Raw genomic sequence first — 23,631 nt, 5'->3', positions numbered from 1 at the left:
AATCTAACTGAGACTGAGTGAGTCGACTTGTATAAGTTTTCCGATCTAAGGTGCTGACTCTACCATGTGAATGGTTGGTTTCTATATTTCTTGGTGTTCTGTGTACATATTCAATGTTCCTCGCATTTTAAACTTTAGTTGGAAGTCGGCGCTTGTGCCTTTCATTTTGTGTTTCGACGTTGTCCTAAAATTCTATGCAACAATCTAAGAGTTATGGAGTACTAACTGCAACTGTAGAGTTTGAAAATTATTGCGAGGACTGCCGGCTGCTGTCAAGTCCTTGATAACGAACAACACTCTATTGAACAATCACTGACTGCTCTAGTCAGTCTTCATCACAACCGTTTAGTTGCATGTTTTGCCTTGCAAGGCACAAGTTTACGCACAAACAGTTCCGGTGTTCCAGGTTTGCCTTCTTTTGTGTGCACACCTACATGTCAGCAACTTAAGTGTGACAATGTGTGAAACCATTTGCTTCAAATTCAATGCAGAAAAATAGGAAGCAGCAGAATGCAACAAAGCCAAATTAGGAAGCACAGTATTGTTTTTTATTAAATAAAATAAAACCTTGAAACGATGCCTCGAAGCTCTGAAAACATCACAGCTGGGCCAATGCTAAGGCAAGTCCACACAACTACCAGCAGTGTGCCTTATCACAGATAACGAACACAGTCGGATAAAGAATAAACAAGTTGAGAACTTTATAAAAAAAAATGAACAATGGTAATAAACAACAAGACAGTTTCCAGCACTTCAAAGAGACCTGTCCAAAAAACCTTGAGAGACTTACTCATACTCGCAGCATGTGATAAATGCAGACTCATAAAAGCAAGTTTGGCACCAAGGAATGTGCTGGTGTCAATACAAGCCAAAAATGTAAAGTGGGCAAATGACTAGATAACTATTTAACATTTAGTCAAGCATTTTAATAAACTCAAGAAATGTCGTATGCATGCAATGGATATGCTATCGACCGACTGATAAAAACAGCCAAAAAATCTATTGTAACGATGTCCAGAGATTAGAGAGCGTCAGGCATATTCTGAGCACCTTTGTCTTTTATCTTAGATATGGGAAAAGATGGTGTGTGTGTGTGTGTATATAAATATAAACAAAAAACAAACAGGCTGTTGTTACACCACTGCAGCTTGCCGTGAGTTCAGTGTTCAATTCATAGTTATTGCCATTGTGTTGGGGGGGAACATAGGTCCACTAAATCATCACTTTTGGAATAATCTGAATCTGTTCTAAAGTGGATTAATACCTATTAATGCAAGGATGCCAGAAATAGAAATAGTAAAATAAGACCAAGAAAAAATGCCAATTATATTCCCAACAGAAACATCAGCAGCAAGAACTTAAAGAACTATACTAGTATGTCTACTTGTTTTTTTATCAATCCTTGAATGTTTTTATATTAAGTTGAATATGCAAATATTGCTGTTTCTATTCATTTCTCACTGTTACATCCCCCTTACCCAATGCCTCATGTGAGAGCTGTAAACAATTTAAAAAAACGGAGATGGCTTTGTGTCTGCCGCGTCGGTGATGCTGCAGATGCAGAAAATGGCAACTTTTGGGAGATATTTGAAGATAAGCTTGGAACCCAATTTGCCAAGAGGGGACACGGCTGCCCTGATAGTACAGATAACAAATCCAGTGTTGTCCCAATGTTGTCCAACACCGACGCTGATTCCAGTGCTAGTTGTGTGGTGGTGGCTACGGGGCCGAGGTGCCAAGCCATTGGTGGGGTGCCCTGTTCTTGCTGGTTCACTTCAATCACGATTGGGCCGAATGGCTGATCCTGACTGAAGTGCACCAGCTGGCGTTTGTGAAGACCTGCATGAGAAGCAGCCATGAATTGAGAGCACTTAGCTTACAAACACACCATTACTTGGTTTGTCATGTGCCAATTTAACTATATGTGCTCCATGCATCATTACAAGCAACAAAAAAAGCCGGCACTTTGACAGCATTCACACGGATGATTGAAAAAGCCATGCGACTGACTGCCGACCGCGGAGCTCATCATGGCGACCAACGTTCGCACCAGCGAGTGCAATTAGCCTGTCACCACATGAAAACCGTTGGTGCTATTCTCATTTGCTTCCACCGCTATCGCCACGTGAAATAGCCATCATCATATTCTCGTACCCTGCTCCTGCGTTGCTGATTGGTTCACCAGCTTTGCGACTCGTTTTGAAGCAGAAAAATCAGTCATGGAGTGACTCCACAGAATTGATCGCTTTTCAGCTTTTTGCAAGCATTACTTTGCAATAATTGCTTTCCATTCAGCTCAGTCGCACAATCTCTGCAGCTTCCTGGCATACCTGTGAACTTCAAAATCTGTGAAGCTGCTGTGGACCAAAATCAAAAGGAGGGGGTGGTTCATTGCAAGAATCTTATTTTAAAGCTTGTCTTGAGCGTATGCCTTATGGCGGACCCACGAGTGAGCTTCAGATGCACTGCAGCAGCAGTAATCATAACACAGCACAGACTTGTAGAGAAACACATTCTTTTTAGACCACAGTTACTTAGTCAGCAAATTTTCTGCACCGATTTCACCCGATCGAAAAACTTCTCTCTGTGAACTTGCTCGAGGCAAGTACCACTCTGGCAACCTTTCACAAAACTTTCATGGAAGATTTGGAGACTGATGAGGCAATCCTTCTTGCAAACAGAATTTCTTTTCGTAAAACAGGTCATATATTCCTTCGTCTGTCATAGTCCGGACGGACAGACATGCCTCGCTGTTCATGGCCACGAGTGTTTTTCGCATTGTCAGTCCAAGCCAGTTTCTTTTTTCTTTTCCCAATTCATAATTCGACAAGTATTCATAAATCTCTTGGCCTGTCAAAGTGCCGATGAACCTGCCAAACAGGCTCGCCATGTCCCAGTGCTATGTCCCTGCCGTGACATAGCACTTGGACATTAGCTCTACCTACAGTCAAAACTTTAACTTGAAAGGTTTGCGTGTGTTTAGAATGACCTCTCCATTGATGGCACAATAGGTACGCAATGTTATATTTCCCTCTAACTGCTTCTGGAGAGGCTGGAAGTGCACTGAAAACACAAAACAAATATACAGTAGAACCTCATTCATACGTTTTGGAAAAGAAGCATGAGAAAAAATGTATTAACTGGGAAAACATACGATCCGAAGTAACTAAAAATGTGACAGGCTGAACTATTGTTCACATCTGCATAACGTGAAGTGTCGCAGCGATCGTTGCGGCATGAGACGCTTTTTGTTGTTTTAATATTGCGTGGTGTTTTAAGCGGACAATGGTAAACCGAAACGAAATTGAGCTGGTGAGCGATGGTGGATGCCACCAAAACAAAGCGCGATGCCGACATCGTGCCACCTGCAGCAGGGAATGGTGGTGCATTTGGATTATTGCCTACTAAAAGCGTGCAGTACGCTACCAATGGCACTATGCACCATGCGTTGCGAAACAGATAGGGTGAAGATGATTATCGAAATAGGTTTGGCAGTGATCGCTGTGAATGCGGCGTGAAACGACCCGGGCTGAGATTAGGTGGTACTGGTAGAAGAAACTGTGCACGCTGTCGTTTTCATGTGGGGCGGGTGGCTATATACCATTATCAATCGCACGCACCTCATGCCTTTTCTTGTTCACACGTGATCTAGTGGCCGGAAAACATATACGGTCGCGGTCTGCAGCAGGGAACGGCGGTGAGTTTCAGTTATCGCCTATTAGAAGCGTGGACTAAGCTTCCGACGACACCACGAGCTGTGAAACAGATAGGCGAAGATGCTTATTGCAATAGGATTGGCGGTGATAGCTTTGAAGGCCGTGTGCAATGACCCTGGAGAAGATTTGCTGGTACAGAAATGAGAAACTGAGTGGGCACCGGCGTTTCACGTGAGACAGGCAGGCGAGTATTGAGGTGAAGCTGCTGTGGCGGGCGCCTATGTACTGCTCTTGATCGCGTGCTCTTTGCGCATTTTTTGGTTTACATGGGATCTAGCGGCCGGGAAACAAATCATACGATCGCAGTTTGGAGACATATTGAACGTTGTTGCAGAAAAATCATGTTTTCCAGGAACGTACTAACCGGTAACAATGATTAACTTTATAGGGCCATTTTTTTTTTCGATTGCAAACGGAGCTGGGGAAAATGTGTGTAATGGGAACGTGTCAATGAGGTTCTACTGTACTAAGGAATGACAGGGGCTGTGCTAGTGTGGATGGCTGAGTTATTGCAGGAGTGGCAGTCAAAGGTTCAAAGGAGTACTAACAGCAAAATTTTTCTCATTTGTATTGCTTTATTGTATAGCAGCCGAGCCAGCAGTTGCACTATCGTGTTTATATTGTCTGAGAGTGCAACAAATAATTACGTTAGCTTTAATGTGACCAGTACCAAATTCGTCAACAGCAGGGCGGCTTCAGACAAGGAGACTTATCATGTCACCAAAACCTGTTGTGGCAGTTTCTTGGTACCATATATACTAATATCACTGATGCATAAACACAGACTATGGCCGTGTGCAGAAAGGCGAGTCCGTTCAGCACTCGACGGGACAAGAGGGTATCATGTCCCCCTATGTTTCTAAGAGAAGCACACAATCAGAAAGACCGATTTGGCAGCTTTTGCCAACAAGATCATTGTATGGCCTTCAACTACCACACTGGGCTGACTGGCAGTCTCTTAAAAAGGCCCTGAAACATTTTTACAATTAATCATAACATATCCAACATAACATCCTTAGTGACATCGCCTCACAAATCTCCTGCCACAAAAGCTTTTAAAATCCTTCAAGCACCTGAAAAGTTGGATGTGGTTATTGGACCGATCAGCGGCTTTGTGTCTTCTTTCATTTCCACTAGCGCACTGGAAGCTAAACAGGAGAGATAGCAAGAGGACACAAGGGAGCGATTCCCCGCTGGCCCCGCCCAAATGTGGAATGCGAGACTGCTCCTGGCAGCACCTCATTGTGCCCCTGGTATCTACGCTATGCTTTTCATCTCGGAGGCCAAGAGCAGCAGATGCAGCAACGTGCTAATGTCGTGTTTAGATGCACAGTGCAAAGATGAAATTATTTTTCTGCCTTTTTGAGATCGCAGCCATATATATTTTTCTTTTATTTACCTGAAATGAGCAACACTTGTATTGCTGGGAATGTTCTTGGCGATGATGAAATCAGCCAACAGCTGTTGTGGGTCCAGCTGCTTGTGCTGACGCTGTGCGACGACACTACGGCAGCGAGAGCAATCGATTTTTCACTGCTTTTGACACGAGGCTGTAAATTCCCTGCTGCATGCAGTGCAATCATATTTGGCTCACATGTTCACAGGAGCCTCATTAATAGATCCACAACGCTTTGTTGCGACATTCAAAACGTATTTCGGAGTCCATTTAAATTATTTGTGATAGCACGTGACCACCATTTACGGTTTAAGTGACATAATGAGTCTACTTTTTCACGTCGGAAGCCAGGCTATGTGTAACGCAAGTTTTGAACAAATTGTACAGAAGGTGCTGTAATGAATTTTTTGTGGTCCTCTCGAGGAATCGAGGCTCCAGACAGTAATTACAGAGTCGACAGCTATCTAAAAAAACAGGACACAAGCCTTTCGTATCAGTAAGAAATCTCCAGTTCCAGGAAGAACCCCTGGCTGAGGCTGCACTTAAGAGGAAGCTTTAGCTCGGGCCCAACTCCGACGCGGCCTATTCAAATACATGTAAAAACGCAAAAACGTTTTTATGAGATAACTCCTCGACCGATTTTGATTAAATTTGTTGCATTTGAAAGAGAAAGTTAAATTCTAGTGACTGTTGGAAGCGGAATTTCGATTTAGGGCTTGAATTTTTTAAAATCGATTTTCAAATATTTGACCGTTTGAAAAAATAGAAGCACGAAGTTTACGAAGTCATAGCTCTGCATCAAGAACTGATATCGCGGTTCTGTAAGCGGCATCCATTAGATCATTCAAAGCGGACAAATTCTATATGTCATTTTACATCTTACGTGAATTTGTTACGTTGGTTACAACGGTTTTGCAAAAGTTGTATTTCCCTATGATAAAATTTTTTCATATTCATGTGTAACATATCAATTTTGTCCGCTTTAGATGTACTATTATATGCTAATTACAGAATTGTATTATCGTCTTTAGTGGTTGAGTTACAGAGTTGTAAACTTGATAGTTCCGTTTTTCGAAAATTTCTGATTTTTTCCAATTTTTAATAAAAAATTGACGACCTAACTCAAAAACTCGAAACCAACAGTCACTAGATTTTAACTTTGTCTTTTAAATGCAACAAACCTCGTCAAATTTAGTGCAGTGGTTGCCGAGAAAAACGAATTCTCCTTTTACATGTATTTAGATAGGAGCACTGGAGCTAAAGCTTCCTCTTAAGGAAGCATACAGCTTGCATACGTTCAGCAGAAGCGACAGGCACTGTCTGCAGTGCTATCAAATGGCATTTAGGACACTGCAAGATGAGAAGCCTGGTTAGCAAGCGCACTGCGAGGAGGCCTTTACCGAGTTGGCCTTGACTCCTGGTGCAGTTTTCATTTTTTAAAAATATCTTCGTGAAAAGATATTCTGAAAAAACATTGCTAAGTATGGACAGCTGGGCTAGTTGGTTGTGATTAGAATTATGAAACATTGTTCCAGCGCACAATTGTACATGGAACATTTGAACTGGCGTTCGTGTTGTCTTTCTTTTCTCGTCCGTGTTCAATTGTGCGCTGGAACGATGTTTCATAATGAAAAACATCGCTGGTTATGGGAGCACAGAATGAAGGATGCAAGCACAGTCCCGTCTTTCTGCAGTCCTGTACAGCTAGTGCTGTCTTTTGAGAATGTTGACACTCAACCAAATAACCGAACTTACCACCCTCCTACTGAAAAGAAAGCACACTCTGGCATCTGTAGTGTAGAGATAGCGGACCGTCACGTTTTTTATATGTGGTGCAGTGAAGGATGGAGCCGTGGACGTTTAGGTTGGTAAATACCACATACTATGACTAAGTACTATACCATACACTATACAAACAGAACAATGCACAGATCACAAATTAACTAAAATACATGTAACACATTCAGGCTGTCCCTATGCTACAAGTCCTTGCTCGCGCTCGCGTCCTTGTCATCTTCAGCAGGTCACGCCCGTGGCAGGACCATTTGGTTGCTGAGCAGGACGTAGCGCGTCAACTTGCCGAAATGCTGGGTGAGAGGTGCCCTGAACGTTCAGGAACGGCAATAGATCAAGTCGACCAGGAACAGTACTGGCTGGCGGGAACAGTCGTGGGCAGGTGGTAGCCGCACTGGACACTAAGACATCCGCAGGAGCGAGAACGGTCAGGAGGCTGCCCAGTGGTTCACCCGGGTAGCCCTCTCGAACCCCGGCTGCTTGAACGCCGTGTCGAACCAGTCTTCTTTTTTCCCTGTATTTGGTGCGCTCTAACCTTCACCTCCTGTTTTTCTTTTCTTTCCCCCCCCCCCCTTTTTTTTTGCTGCCGCCGCCACCTCGTGCTCTCTTCTGTCCGCAACACGCCACACAGGTAGTCACTGCCATCGTCGTCGTTGTGCTTCACCACAGCATCCATTATATTTGGGGGCACATACAATGTTTCAAACATTACGTCCATGGACATGCAGGAAACATAAATGGTCATCTCAATATTTATTTGAAGGAAAACACTATTCCCATGTTCCTGCTTTACATCTAAAAAGGATGGCATACCAGTGCAAGAACTTTCACATGTGGTGTGGTGTGTGTGTATGTGTGTGGTGCTCTATCGTCTGAGCTACAGGAGTGGCTGTCCTCCCCTCACATGTTCGTGGGTAACTGTGTGCACTTACTGAGACACATTCCATTAAAAAAATTTGCTTGCATTCACAGCCTATGCAACAGCATGAGAGTCCACGCACCGTTGCTGTTAAAAAGTTCAGATTTCTCAGAAAGTTCAGATACGAGAATTCTGGAAAATTAAACTTCTCCGTCATAAGGCATTGTTAAGACAACGCACAGCCAACTTTGTACTGCCATTACAGTAACAAATGGCACGCCCATCCAGAATTAAATCTTCCAGAAATAGGATTTCCAGAGTACAGATAAAGCATTAAAGCAAAAACAGTAAATGCAATTGCAGTAACAATCCCTTTCATTAAGCGCATTTCCATTCGTGTGCAATATCAAACAAAGCATGCTTTACTAAATTTATGCAGCAGTTATACGCACATATCTTGACGGCATAGTGCACATGTGGGAACACTTAGACGTTTTTGGAAGTGTTTTTCCTTTATAAATTGTGCTTTTAATGTTTGGCATATTGTAAAACATCAACAACCTTAGGAATCTGCACCTTTATGAGAGAATCAGCTGCTTCAGTGTTTTCACTGTATTTCACAATCTTTAGAAATCACTGTCAATCACAACAAAATGAGCAACGAACTTCTGAACCAGCTCTAGCACTAGCATATGATGACGCACGTCATTAGTCAGATCCTACGTACTACATGCAAACCATAAGGTAAGGCACACATTCGTCACATAAAGGCGCTATTCATTCTTCAACTACTGAGATTGCTTTCCAATAATCCATGTTGGTTCTTTTCATGGCTTTCTGCTACAAGACAGGCCACTCACTGCTTCACTTATCTAAGCTTAATGTGCTAGTAAATGACGTGCAGTGGCTACCAGAAATTGCTAACATTTCGGCGGGCTAATTGATGGGATACTCCAAGTATGTAGTGCAGTGTGCACAAGTGCATACAGGGCATAAACAAGACAAGAAGTCCTGTCTGTTTGCGGTACACACGTAGTGCTTGCAATGCCGAAAGCAACTGAAAGAGAGAGGCCACCTACGCAGGAGCGCGCCGAAGCAGCTGGCCACAGCTCTTTGGTTGGAGGCGTCTGGTGCGACCAGCGCCTCCATGGTGCACAGTCCGTAGTCGTCCGTAAACCGCTGAAGCCGATCCCACACACGCAACATCGAGCCTTGCTGCGCCACGGGGGCTGCAAACACGTGTGTGCAATTACGCATGAGCACTTGGGTGATTCCATGAAATATCGAAATATGGCCCAAATCTCATGAGATTTCATAAATTTTTCAAAAGAGAAGTTCGTTGATACAATCCTGCTTCGTATGATTTCACAGTGCCAACAATTTATTTATTTATTTATTTATTTCAAAATACTGCCAGCTGCTTTTTGGCAGCCAAAGCAGGAGTGGTACATAGAAAATAAAAAGGGATACTGTACAAGCAAAAAAAAATGTCAAAATAAAATTCGAACACAGCAAGCTCACACACGGTGCAACACAGATCATACTTGTATGCTACTGTGCAGAACAATGTCTCTGAAACTAATGACACGAGTTGAATAAAAATTCGGGACGAAAGGAATTGCGTGCTTCGCTCACAACTGAGAAATAGCCGATAAGAATGAGTCGACAGTACGCTTGTTCCTTACCTCTTGTGGAAGCCTGTTCCATTCTCTTATCATTCTAGGAAAAAATGAAAATTGATAAGCGACAGTTCTAGCCTGGGGTACAATAAGGGTAAGTTCGTGCTTTCCGCGGGTACTTCTAGACGTGTTAAACTGTAAGTATTTGTCAAAATTCATTTTAGTTAGGCCGTTCACTATCGTGTAAAGCATCTTCAGACGGTGTAGCTTACGGCGTTCCTCCAGTGTTGGAAGACCAGACCTTGAACGGAGATCAGATAGTGACACTTGTCTTCCGTAGGCATTAAAAATAAACCTGAGTGCTCCCTTTTGTACTTTTTCCAGCTTATCTGTATCAGTCTTAGTGTGCGGGTCCCAAACGACATCACCATATTCAAGTAGAGGACGCACCAGTGAAGTATAACCAACCAGTTTTGTCTTGCTTGTACAGTGCTTCAGACGTCGCCGAAACTATCTTTTTAAGTGCGCACTCCATCTTAAATCGCAAGATATTTCAATCCCCTGATATTTAAGCGTATCGACAAGAGTAACGCCAATGTCGTTAATTTTTTATGCATGCGATAGTGGACTCTTCTTTCTTGTTATGGTCATTTGGGAGCACTTAGGGATATTTAGGCTCATATTCCAGGTCTGGCACCATTTAGAAATTGATGTTAGAGAATTACTTAAGAGTAATTGATCATCTTTAGTTTGAATGGCATGATAAACAACGCAGTCATCTGCGAAAAATCGGCATTGTACAGCAGTGTCAAGTGAGAGATCATTCAGATAAACAAGAAAAAGTAATGGTCCAAGGACGGACCCTTGATGTACGCCTGAAAGGACTGGAAGCATTGATGATTTAGAGTCACCTATTTGAACATATTGTTGGCGTTGTGCTAGGTAAGAGTCAAGCCACCTCAGAATACGCTCATTTCTAAAGAGATGCTTTAGTTTTAATGTCATTTTGGAATGCGACACGGGGTCAAAGGCTTTTTCAAAGTCTAGAAAGATTATGTCGACCTGGCCACTGTTATCAAGAACTGCATACAAATCATTAGTAATGTAGAGTAACTGTGTCACTGTTGAAAGGCCATGCCTGAATCCGTGCTGACTGTTCATGAAAAAATTGTTGCCTTCTAGGAAGCTGCTTAAATGTTTGGAAAGAAAATGTTCTAATACCTTGCTAGCTGTGCAGAACAACGACACTGGGCAATAGTTGGTTACTGTGAGTTTAACGCCAGTCTTGTGTATTGGTATAATTTTGCCTATTTTCCAGTCAGAAGGAACTTCTCCTTTCTCCAAACTTTTGCTAAAAATAATATAAAGATACTTGGCACACCACTTCGCGTATCTAAACAAAAATGCATTTGGGATTTCGTCGGGTCCCGAAGATTTCCTAATGTCGAAGCTAAGCAATGCTGAAAAAATACCTTCTTCTGTGATTATTAGCTCTAGAGGTTCATACATAGTTGCGTGGCTGAAATCTATATTGCTATCGGCAGTGCGCAGAAAAACGGACGAAAAATAGTCGTTGTATGCCGTTGCTATACAAGTTGGGCCAGTAACGTCCTTATCGTGTATTTTCAATTTATTAACTGGTTCCTTCTTTTGCGTCAAGTGAAGCCAAAACTTTCTCGGATTGCTGGAAAGGAAGTTGTGCATTTTGACGTTAATAAAAGTGAATCTGGACGATTTTATTTTCGAACGCAAGTCCGATCACAGCTCAGCCAAGGTGCCGCTATCTCTCTGGTATTTAGACGATAGTCGTTTTACGCGCCGCTTTATATGAATGATTTTGCGCGTTATCCAGGGGCTTCGACGTTTGCTCTTATGTCTTTTCGGGATATATTTATTCATGCGATGACACACCACACATTTGAAGTGAAACCACAAATTATTAACAGTTGTAAAGTTTCTGTGACACTGTAAAAAGAAATCAGTCTTGTTCTAAGAAATCTAATATGCTGACATCGCCCGCATTATTAAAATCATAGTAGGGCCTTGGCTTGCTGCGCTCAGCTTTACGCCACAGTTGGCTTTTAAAAAGGACAGAGAAATGGTCCGATATACTTGGCACGATATCGACAGTATAACCTAGTTGACTGACGTTTTTGGATATGAAGATGAGGTCGAGAATCGAACTTGATACGGCAGACTGGCGCGTTGGGGTATGCACTACCTGGTGTAGATTGAAGGCATATGCGATGTCTAGCAACAGATCCGCGCGTTGGCATGTTGAAGTAGCACAGATCAAGTCCCAGTCTATATTAGGCATGTTGAAGTCGCCACTCATTATAACGCAACTGTAGTGCTTTTTGTTGTCGTACGGCAAGTCGTGTAGTGCCTCTAGCATAGAAATGTCAGCATTGGGTGGCCTATAGACAGCTCCGATAAGTGCGTTTTGGCCGGAAAGTTTGGCAGCTATCCAGACCATTTCAATCTGCTTATTGAGAAGTAAAAAATTACGCACAACAGTTACGCTTCTTTTCTAAACACATTCCTGGAAAACATGACCTTTTAGCACCAACGTTCAGTGTACTGCCAAACTACGATTGTATGATACGTTTCCGGCTGCAAGATCCCATGTAACCAAGAAAAGGTGCGAGGCATGCGTGACTGAGAGCAGTAGGCACCCGCAATGGAGGCTTCCCCCAAGTATTTGCCCGCCTGTGTCGCGTGATAAATTCACCATGCACTTAGTTTTCTACTCTGGTGCCAGCAAATCTCGTGGCTCACAAAGCATTACCAATCACAGTTACCATGACAAGCATCTTCACCTATCTGTTTCCCAACACGTGTGGCATAGTGCTGTTGGAAGAGTACTGCACAATTTTAACAGGCGATAACCCAAACGCACCACTGTTCCCTGCTGCAGGTGGCGCAAAGTGAGCAACGTGTTTCGTTCTGGCGGCTTCGTATTCCAATGTTGCCTAACAGTTCGACTTAGTTTTGGTTTCGCATCACCATCTTACATATACTTATGTAGTTTCTGATATCATTTTCATCAAAAGCACAACAGCTATCCGTTATTTTTTGTCCACAGTTGGCTTGTATTCTGTGGGTAGTACTTCCCAGGAATCTTCCTCAATAGTTTCTGTAGCGCATTTGCGTCCCAGAAAACCTATTGCGACAGTATTGCCTTTCGTCTGCCTAAATGTACAGTGTACCTTTTTAAAATAAATGCAGTTTCCTGATGCAGCAAAAGGAAGTAACCTTTGGCATTTTTAATATCAAGCGAGACCTTTTTCCATAACAGGATCGGCAATGGACGAACAATGGAAGCCTGCGCCGAACATTTCGATAAGAGGATTTGACTTCATCTGGGCGAAAACTGTAGTTTGAAAATCTAGGTTATGTGCTACATTTGGGTGGATGACAATTTTTTCCCTTTCATGAGAACTGCAGTTACTGGCCTGATCAAACGAGGAGAGGGGGTTACTGAGGGTCCCGATTTTTATTAGTCACATTAGAAGAAGCCAACAAACACTGACACCAAGGACAACATAGGGGAAATTACTTGTGCTTAATAAATGAAATAAAGAAATGATAAATTATTGGAAATTAAAGTGCATGAAAAAACAACTTGGTGTCAGTGTTTGTTGGCTTCTTCTAATATGGCCTGATCAAAGACACTCAAGTGTTCCTGCAAAGTTCTGTCTTCTTTCATGATTAGAATGTTTAGTGCAACTAGATAAAGAGAGAGAAGACAACTCACACACAGAGAGCACTGTGCGTGACGTAACAGTTGTGCGATAACCCGCGAGGTGGAGAAAAGTAATTACCGTATTTACTTGATTCTAACACGCACCCGCTCTCCGTGACCTAAAAAAAAGAAAAGTCCTTTACAGTACCGTGCACCTCATTCTTTCATACAGAAATAAAACTTTCTCTCACTTGGAAAAACAGATTTATTCCCAATACACTAAAGTTGCGATAAATAAAAAAAGTTGCAGTTTCGCCCGAAAGGCAAAGCTTCGATTGCGACTGTCTATAAAAAACTAAGGGTAGCTGTTTTACAGGCCGTATAAACCTTTAAACATTCGCTTACGAAGTTAACAAGCAAGGTGTTGCGGCAACAAGCAAACATGAACACGTCTCGCGCAATGACTGCATAAACTATCAGCCGTAGCAGGAGCGAGCGAATCATGGAGCCGAATTGACCTTTGTGCCGCCTCTAGCTTCAACGCAACCTAAGCGACGAGAGCCACGAGAGCAGATCGCTTTCAAAATAGGCGTTGCGCGGCCGCGCCGTATGTAGCAGCCACTGTAGTAGATCACATCTCCTGTTTGGCGCCAGTCCCGCATGCAAGTTTTGGGAACTCTGAATGCCTGTGATGCGACCCGATTTCCGTCCATCTCCGCACACGTGATCACTTTCCTTTTAATTACGGCATCGTGATGACGTCGACATGTCTTTACAGTCGGCACTTCCATGCTGATAGTGCAAATGCAGAAAATGGGAAGACGGACGGTGCAACACGTGCTACAGCACACGGAAGAAGCTACGGTAGCTAGGCTCTAAGTGCGTACGAGGCAGCCGTTTTGAAAGGCCGATGGCGATATGGTAAAGCAGATTGAGGGTTGTACTCGATTCTAACGCGCACGCAATTTACGAACCCATTTCATTGGAAAAAAAAAGTGTGCGTTAGATTCGAGTAAACACGGTAATAAAGGGACAATGAGACATCCACCCAAATGCAGCTAAGTGCTACAAAGGAAACCCATACGGGTTCTTCGCGGGTTTCCGCAGAACTATTCCGTCAAACTCTTGCCTTTGCTTAGAATTGTTGAGAACTTCGACTTCACCCTGCGATCTGCTAGCAGCCTGGTTAGCTCAGTTGGTAGAGCGGCTGCCCCGGAAAGGCGGTGGTCCCGGGTTCTAGTCCTGGACCAGGACGAATTGTTCTTCAACTGTGAGTTTGAGGAATCCATATGGGTTTCGTTTGTAGCCCTTAGCTATGGTTGGGTGGATGTCTCATTTTCCCTTTATTAAGCACTGTGCATGCGTCTTCTTTCTCTTGTCTTCGTCTAGTCCTGCTGCCCATTTTCACCAGGAACCAACACCAATGAGCCCGCCAACATGCTTCAGTAAGTTCTGTCCTTCTTTGCTTTGCTATCGCATTTTGCAGGGCCCCTCACAGAGTCAGAGGGCTCCATTTGACGAAGACCATGTTAGCTGCAGTGCAGTGCAGTGAAGCTGACAGAGGAAGGGAAAACAATGCTCGTCATCTGCTGCAGCCGCAGTATGCACCACGGTCTCTTCGGGAGGGGAATTGTGCGATAAAAAAGAAAAACGTTGAGATTCGGCCGAGCACTGAATGCAGTGTAATTATTGAGACCGCCAGGCATACACAACTCTTACACCTAAACTTCTGCCTTGTTCCTGCTCCTATTTCACACAGAGGTCACATTTGGTGTTGCATACATTTTATGACCGCGTTCATGTACATTCTTTGCCTGTTTAATCCCAAACAAAACCGGAAGTATGTGTCGCCTGGTTTCGGTTCAGTTTTGGTTCAATACCTTGCTCACTGCAGCAGAAAAAGTGCAGCATGCACTGTGTTTTACCCTACCACTGACAGACAATGCCAACAATTCACAGCAGCAAAGTTGGAATTTTTTTTATGTCAGACACTGTGACAGACACAGTAACTTCTGGTTTGTTGTGGATTGAACGTGTAATTAATGAACATAAACGTGGTAGTAAAATTTAACAGTGTATACATTTTATTGGCACACTTATGTATATTAATTGCCGGCATAATACAGAAGGATGTATAGTCTGTTGCGATGTCACTCTTAAAAAAAAATGACGACTTCGCTGTAGTATATTGGTGCATTCCCTGCCGCTGGTAGGGTGAAACTTGTACGTAACAAATTACATGTACTTGATTACTTGTAATCTATCACATGGCAAGGCTCGCCGCAATTCAATTAATTTTTTTCAGCAGCTAATTAGATGTCTCTCCCAAATTCATTGCCTCAATATATTGCAAAATGAATATAAATATAAAGCTGTGCTCAGCTTTCGCATTAGGAAGTATCATATTCGTCGGTGATTTCCTTTTCCTTTTCCCTTTTGTGTAGCTGGGAAGCATTGTCGAGTTCTTTATGCTCTTTTCCTGTAAATATACATAAGTTATGCAAAAGAATATATATTGGCTCAAACCGGTTTGAGCTATCATTTCGTTTGCACCGGAGTTGAACTGGAGCTGAACCGTTTTTCACTGAACCAGAAGTTTCAGTGAGAGATGGTGCCACCACTTTTGCTCTAGCAAAATTTACCTTTCTTTTTTCCTGGCTGTTGGTGCAGGTGATGTGCACTCCCAATTTCTTCAGGAAGAGAGAGGCAAGCAATGCACACAGCCCTGATAATGCTGTATTAACCATTAAATGCCATCTCTGAGTGAAACTCGAGTGCAAATCAGCCAGCGGTTTAGCCTTGTAGGAACAGAAGGCCCACAAAGAATTGCCATTTATTAAACAGATGACTGCGTTTACGTCGTGGTTACTACTGTTGAGCCTACATGCCTGATGGCGCTAGTCCAGTCTCTTCTCCTTCCACCGCAGGGCTCTATGAGTACTGTCCACTACATGGCTCCCCCCCTAGCAATCAAGGCACTGCCGTTGAACAGTTTAAGTTGTGGAGATGGCACTGTCAGAGTCTAGATGAGCTGGCTTCAAGCAGGCGATGGAAATTGTCTGTTCACGTCTGCTGACAAGAAGTGCGAAAAACGTGGCGTCACGCTGGAGGGATTTGAAGGGACCGTCGTAAGGAGCTTGTAAAAGAGCGTGAACAGCAGCATTTCTGCGGTCGTTACGAAGCGGCGGTGTTTAAACAGTGGCCATTGTAATGTGAAGGCAGTCGGCGGAGCATTGTAGGTCTGCAGATGGCGGTTCCGAGGCGAAAAACTCATGGGGTATGCGAAGTGTCGTGCCTAAAATGAGTTCTGCTGAGGAACACTGTGCATCTGCTTTCAGAGTTGTGCGAAGACCTAGTAGAGCCAAAGGCAGGTGCTTTGTCCATGGAATCACGGAGTCATGGGCACGAAGTGCTGCTTTTAGTTGATGAAGGAAGCATTCTGCCGTGCCATTGGAACTTGGGCGATAAGTTGTCGTTCGTATGTGCGTTACACCCAGAAGACGGGAGAGAGCTTGAGAGAGGGATGAGTCAAATTGTCTTCCTCTGTCCGTCGTCATGGCGTTTGGTATGCCATAACGAGAAATCCAGGTATTTAAGATTGCCTGGGCTATGGACTCTGCATAATGTTAGAGAGCGGCATTGCTTCAGGCCAGCGTGTGAAGCGGTCGATACAAGTGAGTATGTATCGTTGGTTCAAGGACGGTGGTAGCAGACCAACGATATCGATGTGAACGTGGCCAAAATGAACATCTGGGGAAATGACCAGCTGCGCTTATAGTGTGTCCATTGACCTTGGCGCACTGGCACTGTATGCATGCCCAAGCCAGCATTCATACGCGGCCACAGATAGCGGGAAGTGACCAGACATTGCGTGACACATACTCCAGAGTGCGATGAGGAGTGTAGTGCATCAAAAACTTGCTGCCGAAATTGTTGTGGAATGCATGGTCGCGGATGATCCGTAAACATGTTCCATATCACTGTGACGTTGCAGCCAGGTGGTAAGATATCTTCGAAGTGTCGAAGTGCAGAGAATCGTTGGCCATCCGGAGTGTTTAAAGTTCATGGTCTGTGGCTTGAGCGGTAGCAAGGCGGACGAAGTCAATGCCGGAACGATTTACTTGGTTTCCATTTATATGAATCCGTGACAGTGTCAGCGATGAGATTATCGGCACCACTGGTATGCCGAATATCAGTAGTGAATTCGGTGATACCGTGTTTACTTGAATCTAGGCTGACCCCGATTCTAAGCCCACCCCCTAAAGTCCGAAGCCAACAAAAAAATAATAAATGAATAAATAAATATGTTACCTCGAATGTAGGCTGAACGAAAATAGCGAGGACAGCGTTCACAAAATGCAAACAGCATTTATTGAATCCGAACGTGCAGAGCTCATTCAACGTCGCTGTCGCTGCTAGAGTTGTCACTGTGTTCCTTGTCACTGTCACCTTCAAACAGTGCACTATCTTCTGTACCGTCAAGCATATTAGATATGCTGCACTTTTTAAAGGTGCGCACGATCAAAGTACCTGGGATGTCGTCCCACGCTGCAGCTACCCAGCCCGCCAGCTGCGATAGCGATGCACGTTTGATGCAGCCCGTTGCCGTTAGCATGGGGTCTTCGTCAGTCAACCAGTCCGTGTAATATTTCCGCAGACAATCCTTGAAAGGTTTGCTGATGCAGACATCAAGAGGCTGCAACTGGCCTGTCATGCCACCCGGTATGGCAGTGAGGTCCGTGTTCGCTTGGGTGAGCGCAGCCTTCACGTTGTTGGTCAAGTGCCCATGGTAAGAGCCGACGACAAGGAGCGAGTTCTTTGTCAAAAGGGCTCCTGGACGCCGTCGGCGCACAATCTTAACCCACTCTTCCACCATCGCACCCGTCATCCACCCGTTCTCATTTCCCTGCACAATGACATTTCTTGGGAAAGTTTCTCGAGCAGGCAGTGTCTTCCTTATAAATATCATATAAGGAGGGAGTTTATGTCCATCAGTTGTGCAGCACAGCATCACAGTTGCAAGCTGCTTTTCGTAGCCTGCAGAACGCACCTTCACCTCCTTGACACCCTTTTCATTCACGGTGTACGCCACTGGCATATCAAGATACAGATGTCTGGTCGGCGTTGCCGATTTGCCCAAAGTTGTAGCCTGCCGCTTCTCTCTTTCGCAGCATGTAGTGCTGAAAAGCTGTAAGCTTTTCTTCGAAAGCGCTTGGCAGCTTCTGGGTGATTGAAGTGCGACGTCGGAGGCTGAAGCCGAAGCGCTTCATGAATTTCTGAAGCCAGCCCCGGCTGGCTTTGAAATCCTTTGGCGTTAGGCCTCACTCCCTCAAAAGTTCCCTAGCTCTCGCTTGGAGCACTTCTGTTGTCACTGGAAGGGCAGCTGCTCTCTGCGTCCAAACAAAGTCGGCCAAAACTGTCTCCACTTCGTGGTGACGGCCTTTCTTTGGTCTGCTAAATGCCATCCTCGTTGCGGCGCACGCAAAAAGCTGCTGTCGTTGTCCCCTCCAACGACGGACGTCTTTCTCGTCGACGCCGAAGTACCGCCCGGCTTGAAGGTTCGACGATGCCTCTGCGGCTACCGCAACTTTTCACTTGAAACCGGCACGGTAGTGGCATCTCCTGCTTGGTGCCATCGCGATAACATCACGCCACACACCGATACGGCCGACATGACACAGGTCAAAATGGCGGATAAAACTCGTGTCATGCTCGGATAAAAATCACCGGGTGCTCAGCATAAAAAAAAATTGCACATCGTGCTATCAAAGGTGGCACGAAGAAGTCGGCGCTGGCACACGACAGGGATCTACCGTTGACTACGGTGTATGGCATTTCAAATGTGAAGAAGTTGCTCGGCAGCTCTGCTGTGACCGTGAAGAGATATCGGCTATCAGGTTTGACTTTTCGCCATCGTTGCCTCTGTTGCCGAAGTGTCGCCTAAAGACAGTCATGATGACGACACGGAAAGTGACAGCACAGGTGATTAAGGTCCAACAGTGGCAGAAGCTGCGCGTTACTTCAGCCTCACAAATGCAATCGTCACGATGAGAACAGCACCCCGCAATGAAAAAGGCACCCGTGCACGAAGAATATCCAATGCCAACGAGGAATCTGCCATGTAAATGTTTGCCGAGAAGAGGGAGCTGGCTCAAAAGCTGGCTCGCAGCTTTAAGTTTCAGGCCACTGTCGCCGCTGCTAGGCCGCTGCGTCATCAAACAAAAATAAGACTTTTATCGCATGAAGTGAATAAATACTGCATTATTTTGCCCTTTCATCACACTCTCTCAGAGTTCCATTTTTGACAGGTAAGTGGTCGATCTAATGCTATTGCAGTTAAGCAGTACTACTGTTTAGTACGTAATTTTTAAGCTCCAGCCAACTACTGTTTAACGAGGTTTCATGGTAGTCTGAAATCCATTGATGCTACACTATAGCTTACTCGCACAAAACTTGGAAACAAAACAAAAACAAGTTTTTTCCCCCCAGTAATAATGAACCATTTTTCCCACCAAATTATGAATACAGATAGAGTTTTGAGATAATGCTTGACCACTCCCAACTGATTTGTTGCTGCCATCTGGTGTCCCATTAACTGCTGTCACACTAAAAGAATGACGCAAAGCATTAAACTGGAGCCAGTAGCCGCTTACACTTGTGCCACAGGAGCCTGCTCTGGCTCATCCTCAGGTGGTGCCTGTCCTTCTGGAATGGGCAGCTGGTCTTCTTCAGCACCTGCACAAAGAAGAACGATTTGAGCAACAGTGCACCAGCTTGTGGCCAGAGAACGCAGACTCCTGCAGGATGCCGACTTTCCATCAACACCACAGAGCTTGTCACAACGGAATGCAGAGGAAAATCTGGTACCACTGTCAAAGTGAATTTCTTAGAGTGCTACGATTCCATGGGAACCCTGGAATATGAAAGGCATGGCTTGTGTTGAATGTGACTTGGCCAAAAGCATGGCCAAGGCTGGGGAAATAGAGCTTATTTGGAATTAAATCTTCACAACGATAGTTGGGTGTCCTGTAGTGTGCATCTTGCATTAACGCCTGCTCACACATAATAAGAACAGGAACACACATGTAAAGAAGCATACCTAAGAGCAGACTTCCGTAATAAAAAGATACATACACTAGCATTGAAACGGGCACACAGTGAGCACAGGCTTTCTTGTCCTCCCATTTTCAGCAATGCAATCGTACCGTTAGCATTCAGTATAAACGTAGACGCCCTAAAGCACGAGTGCTTACCTTCTAGTAAGAAATCCTTGTATATTAACGAAAGAAAAATATAATCTTGCATGCTGTTTTAGCACAGACTATGCTACTGCGACAGACTTAACTTCAATGCATTCTGGCTCTCTGAGAAAGAACCCAGTATGGTGCCCCCCCCCCCCCCACCTTCTGGACATTAAAGTGCATACAACAGCCCAGCGGTGCTGTGTTTCCGCATGGTTAAATTTAAGAACCAGCTGTACGAACCAAGGCAGCCAGTTATGTTGACAATATTGCCGCGAGACAGAAGTAGTCTGTCGCATTATGCCGGCATTGATGATGGAGAGGTAGAAGTCGCTCCTTGCCATCTTGGCTGCTGTGACTCCTGTGCTGCTCGCCTTACTTGTAAATATTTGTAAATATACGTTTTTTGCACAACATTTCTGATGGAGGAGCGGGGTACGCGGCCTCTTCATCACCATCAACCCAGCATGGAACTCTGAAGCGGTTGCCGCATTGTACCCTCGGTGATGGTCACTGAAGCACCCACCGCGCCGGAACTTACCATCCAGCAGCCGTCCCCGCCATTTGTCATCTTATCGCTTCCAAAAAATCCAGGCACCTTCTGTGGCACAGATGATGCGGACGTTGAGGATTGGATTCCACGGTATGAGTGTGCCAGCAAACGCAACAGGTGGGACGATACGCTTATGCTGGAAAATGTGGTATTTTATCTTAAGGGAACCGCAAGCGCCTGGTATGAGATGCACGTGCCCGATCACACCAACTGGAACCTATGCAAAGAAAAACTGAACGACTTGTTCGGCAAGCCCTTTGGTTGTCAGCTAGCTGCTAAAAAAGAACTTGGCTCTCGTGCGCAGTCATCTACTGAATCATACATTTCGTATATTCAGGATACTCTAGCGCTTTGCTGCGAAGTTGACGGTAACATGTCCAAAGCGGACAAGATTGGGCACATACTGATGATATGTGATGTTTTATGGCACAAGGGCCAGGTTTGACCAAAGAGCGCCATGACATGTGGTAATGTTGGCGATGTATTGTGGATGACGTGCACAATGAACTCATCATGGTAGATGTGATATGGCTGTAAAAGGGCCTAAAAAACTTCCGCTGTAAGTGGAGTAGAATATATAGGTGGTAAAATAATGACGGTGACTAGGATGTGATGTGGGCTATGGCAATGGGCTTTCGTTAAAAGAGGATGCAATAAAACATAACACTGACACCAGAGTTTCAAGAGAGCCCTTGAATGCAGGGCTGTTAGTCGTGTGCTTAAAAGTTGCCTGGCCAGATGATTTTTAGGGTGTCCGTTTCGTCTAAAAACTCTAAAACTGTTTCCAGATTAAAAAGAGGTTCATCACTAAGAAAAAATGCAGGGTGAAGGGGTGAATTCTCTCGATATGCAGCAGGGAAATACTTTTTCCTTTCTGTTTCTATTGCAGGGCACTCAATAAGAGCATGCAGGACAGTGAGATTATTGCCGCACTTAACACAAGTTGGAAGATCGCCCCTAGTCAAGAGATGAGAGTGGGTGCCGTATGTGTGGCCTATCCTTAATCGGCAAAGAATTACTTCCTTGTACCGTGCTGTTTTGCCACTTATCCAATTCCGCAATTTTGGTTTGATAATGTGTAACTTATTCAATGTTTGTGTATCCCACTCTTCTTGCCAATGATTCCTCAATTTACAGCGCAGAAGGGGCTTTAGGTCTGTTGCAGGAATGGGGATATTTCCATCTGTGTTGTTAAAACTCACTGACGTAGCCTTTTCGTCAGCAGCTACGTTGCCTTTTATGCCTTTATGGCCAGGTACCCAGCATAGTATAATCGATTGGTTGCACATGTATGCGAAGCATAACACGCTATACAGCTTATTAAAAACCGAGTTCTTGTGCTTTCATAAGCTAATTAGGGCTCTGACTACACTTAACGAGTCTGTAAATACAACAGCCTTAGCGATATTTTTGAGCCGTATGTGTTGAATAGCCTTAAGAATGGCGTATGCTTCCGCTGTAAAGATACTGGTGTATGGGTTTAGTGGTCCAGATGTTGAAAGTGAGGGTCCCAGAGCTGCATAAGCAACACCAGCTGGAGACTTCGAAGCATCTGTGTAAAATTCATCACATGAATATTTCTCCTTGAGTTCCATAATATGTGAATATATGTGTGCCTCCGGGGCTCGTTTCGATATTTCTAGGAAAGAGATGTCGCATTGGATAGTCTGCCACTCCCAAGGCGGTGGAAGCCGTGTAGGAGCCATTAGGACATTGTGTAAAAGAGGGACACCTATATTTTCTGATAGTGCTTCCAACCGGAGGGACAGAGGAGGCCTAGTGGCTGGGCGGTTACGAAACAGCCTAGCAGTGGACAAGTCGCATATAGTGGAATGACAAGGATGTTTAACATCTGAGCTAACTTTAAGGGCGTAGGATAAAGTTAAATATGTTCTTTGGTAGTGCAATGACCATTCGTTTGACTCGACGTAGAGGCTTTGCACAGGGCTAGTCTTAAAGGCGCCTGTAGCAAGGCGGATACCTAAGTGGTGAATAGGATCAAGCATTTTCAGAGCACTAGGTCCGGCAGAATTGTAGACTATTGCTCCGTAGTCAAGGCGTGTTAATACTAGACTTTTGTAGAGCTTTAAAAGGCACCGCCTGTCGCTTCCCCAAGATGTACGTGACAAGAGCTTCAGCAAGTTCATAGACTTGAGGCACTTTGACTTCAGATACTTCAAGTGTGGTACAAAAGTCAGCTTACTGTCTAAAAGGATTCCTAGAAATTTGTGTTCATGGCTCACAGATAGCCATTCTCCATTTAGATCTATTGCGGGGTCCGCCATTATGCCTCTCTTGTTAGAAAATAGGACGCATGTACTTTTTTGTGGGTTTAGTTTGAAACCATTTTCGTCCGCCCACTTAGATAATTTATTTATGCAAAGCTGTACTTGTCGCTCGCAGATACTTAAGTTACTTGATTTGAAACCTATCTGGATGTCATCCACATATACGGAATAAAACATAGTATGTGGTATGGCAGTCTGGATCGCGTTCATTTTTACAATAAAAAGAGTGCAGCTCAGCACACCACCTTGCGGAACACCAGTCTCTTGCGTAAATGGACGAGACAGAACGTTACCAACTCTAACACGGAACGTCCGATTGGAGAGGTAACTATGAATCACGTTCAGCAAGTTGCCTCGAACTCCCATTTCAAACAGGTCACGGAGGATTCCAAAGCGCCAAGTTGTGTCGTATGCCTTCTCCAAATCTAAAAATACGGACAGGAAAAGCTGTTTGTGGACAAAGGCATCGCGGATATTTGT

General features: G+C 44.4%; 1 protein-coding gene across 1 annotated transcript in view; it reads right to left on the bottom strand.

Moving 5' to 3' along the window:
- Positions 1 to 526: 526 nt before the first annotated feature.
- Positions 527 to 23,631, bottom strand: part of LOC139046764 (protein TsetseEP-like) — a 64,964-nt gene continuing 41,859 nt past the window's right edge. The window contains exons 5-8 of the mRNA XM_070528702.1: positions 19,723 to 19,804; positions 8,845 to 8,994; positions 5,116 to 5,220; positions 527 to 1,839 (exon numbers count right to left, since the gene is read on the bottom strand). Coding sequence (XP_070384803.1) covers positions 1,776 to 1,839; positions 5,116 to 5,220; positions 8,845 to 8,994; positions 19,723 to 19,804 — 401 coding nt within the window. The 3' untranslated portion in view covers positions 527 to 1,775. The remainder of the gene's footprint in view (positions 1,840 to 5,115; positions 5,221 to 8,844; positions 8,995 to 19,722; positions 19,805 to 23,631) is intronic.

Source organism: Dermacentor albipictus, unplaced genomic scaffold, assembly GCF_038994185.2.
Source record: "Dermacentor albipictus isolate Rhodes 1998 colony unplaced genomic scaffold, USDA_Dalb.pri_finalv2 scaffold_14, whole genome shotgun sequence".
NCBI lineage: Eukaryota > Metazoa > Arthropoda > Arachnida > Ixodida > Ixodidae > Dermacentor > Dermacentor albipictus.
Note: the sequence above shows the minus strand (reverse complement) of the source record. Positions and strands in the feature narration are given on the sequence as shown.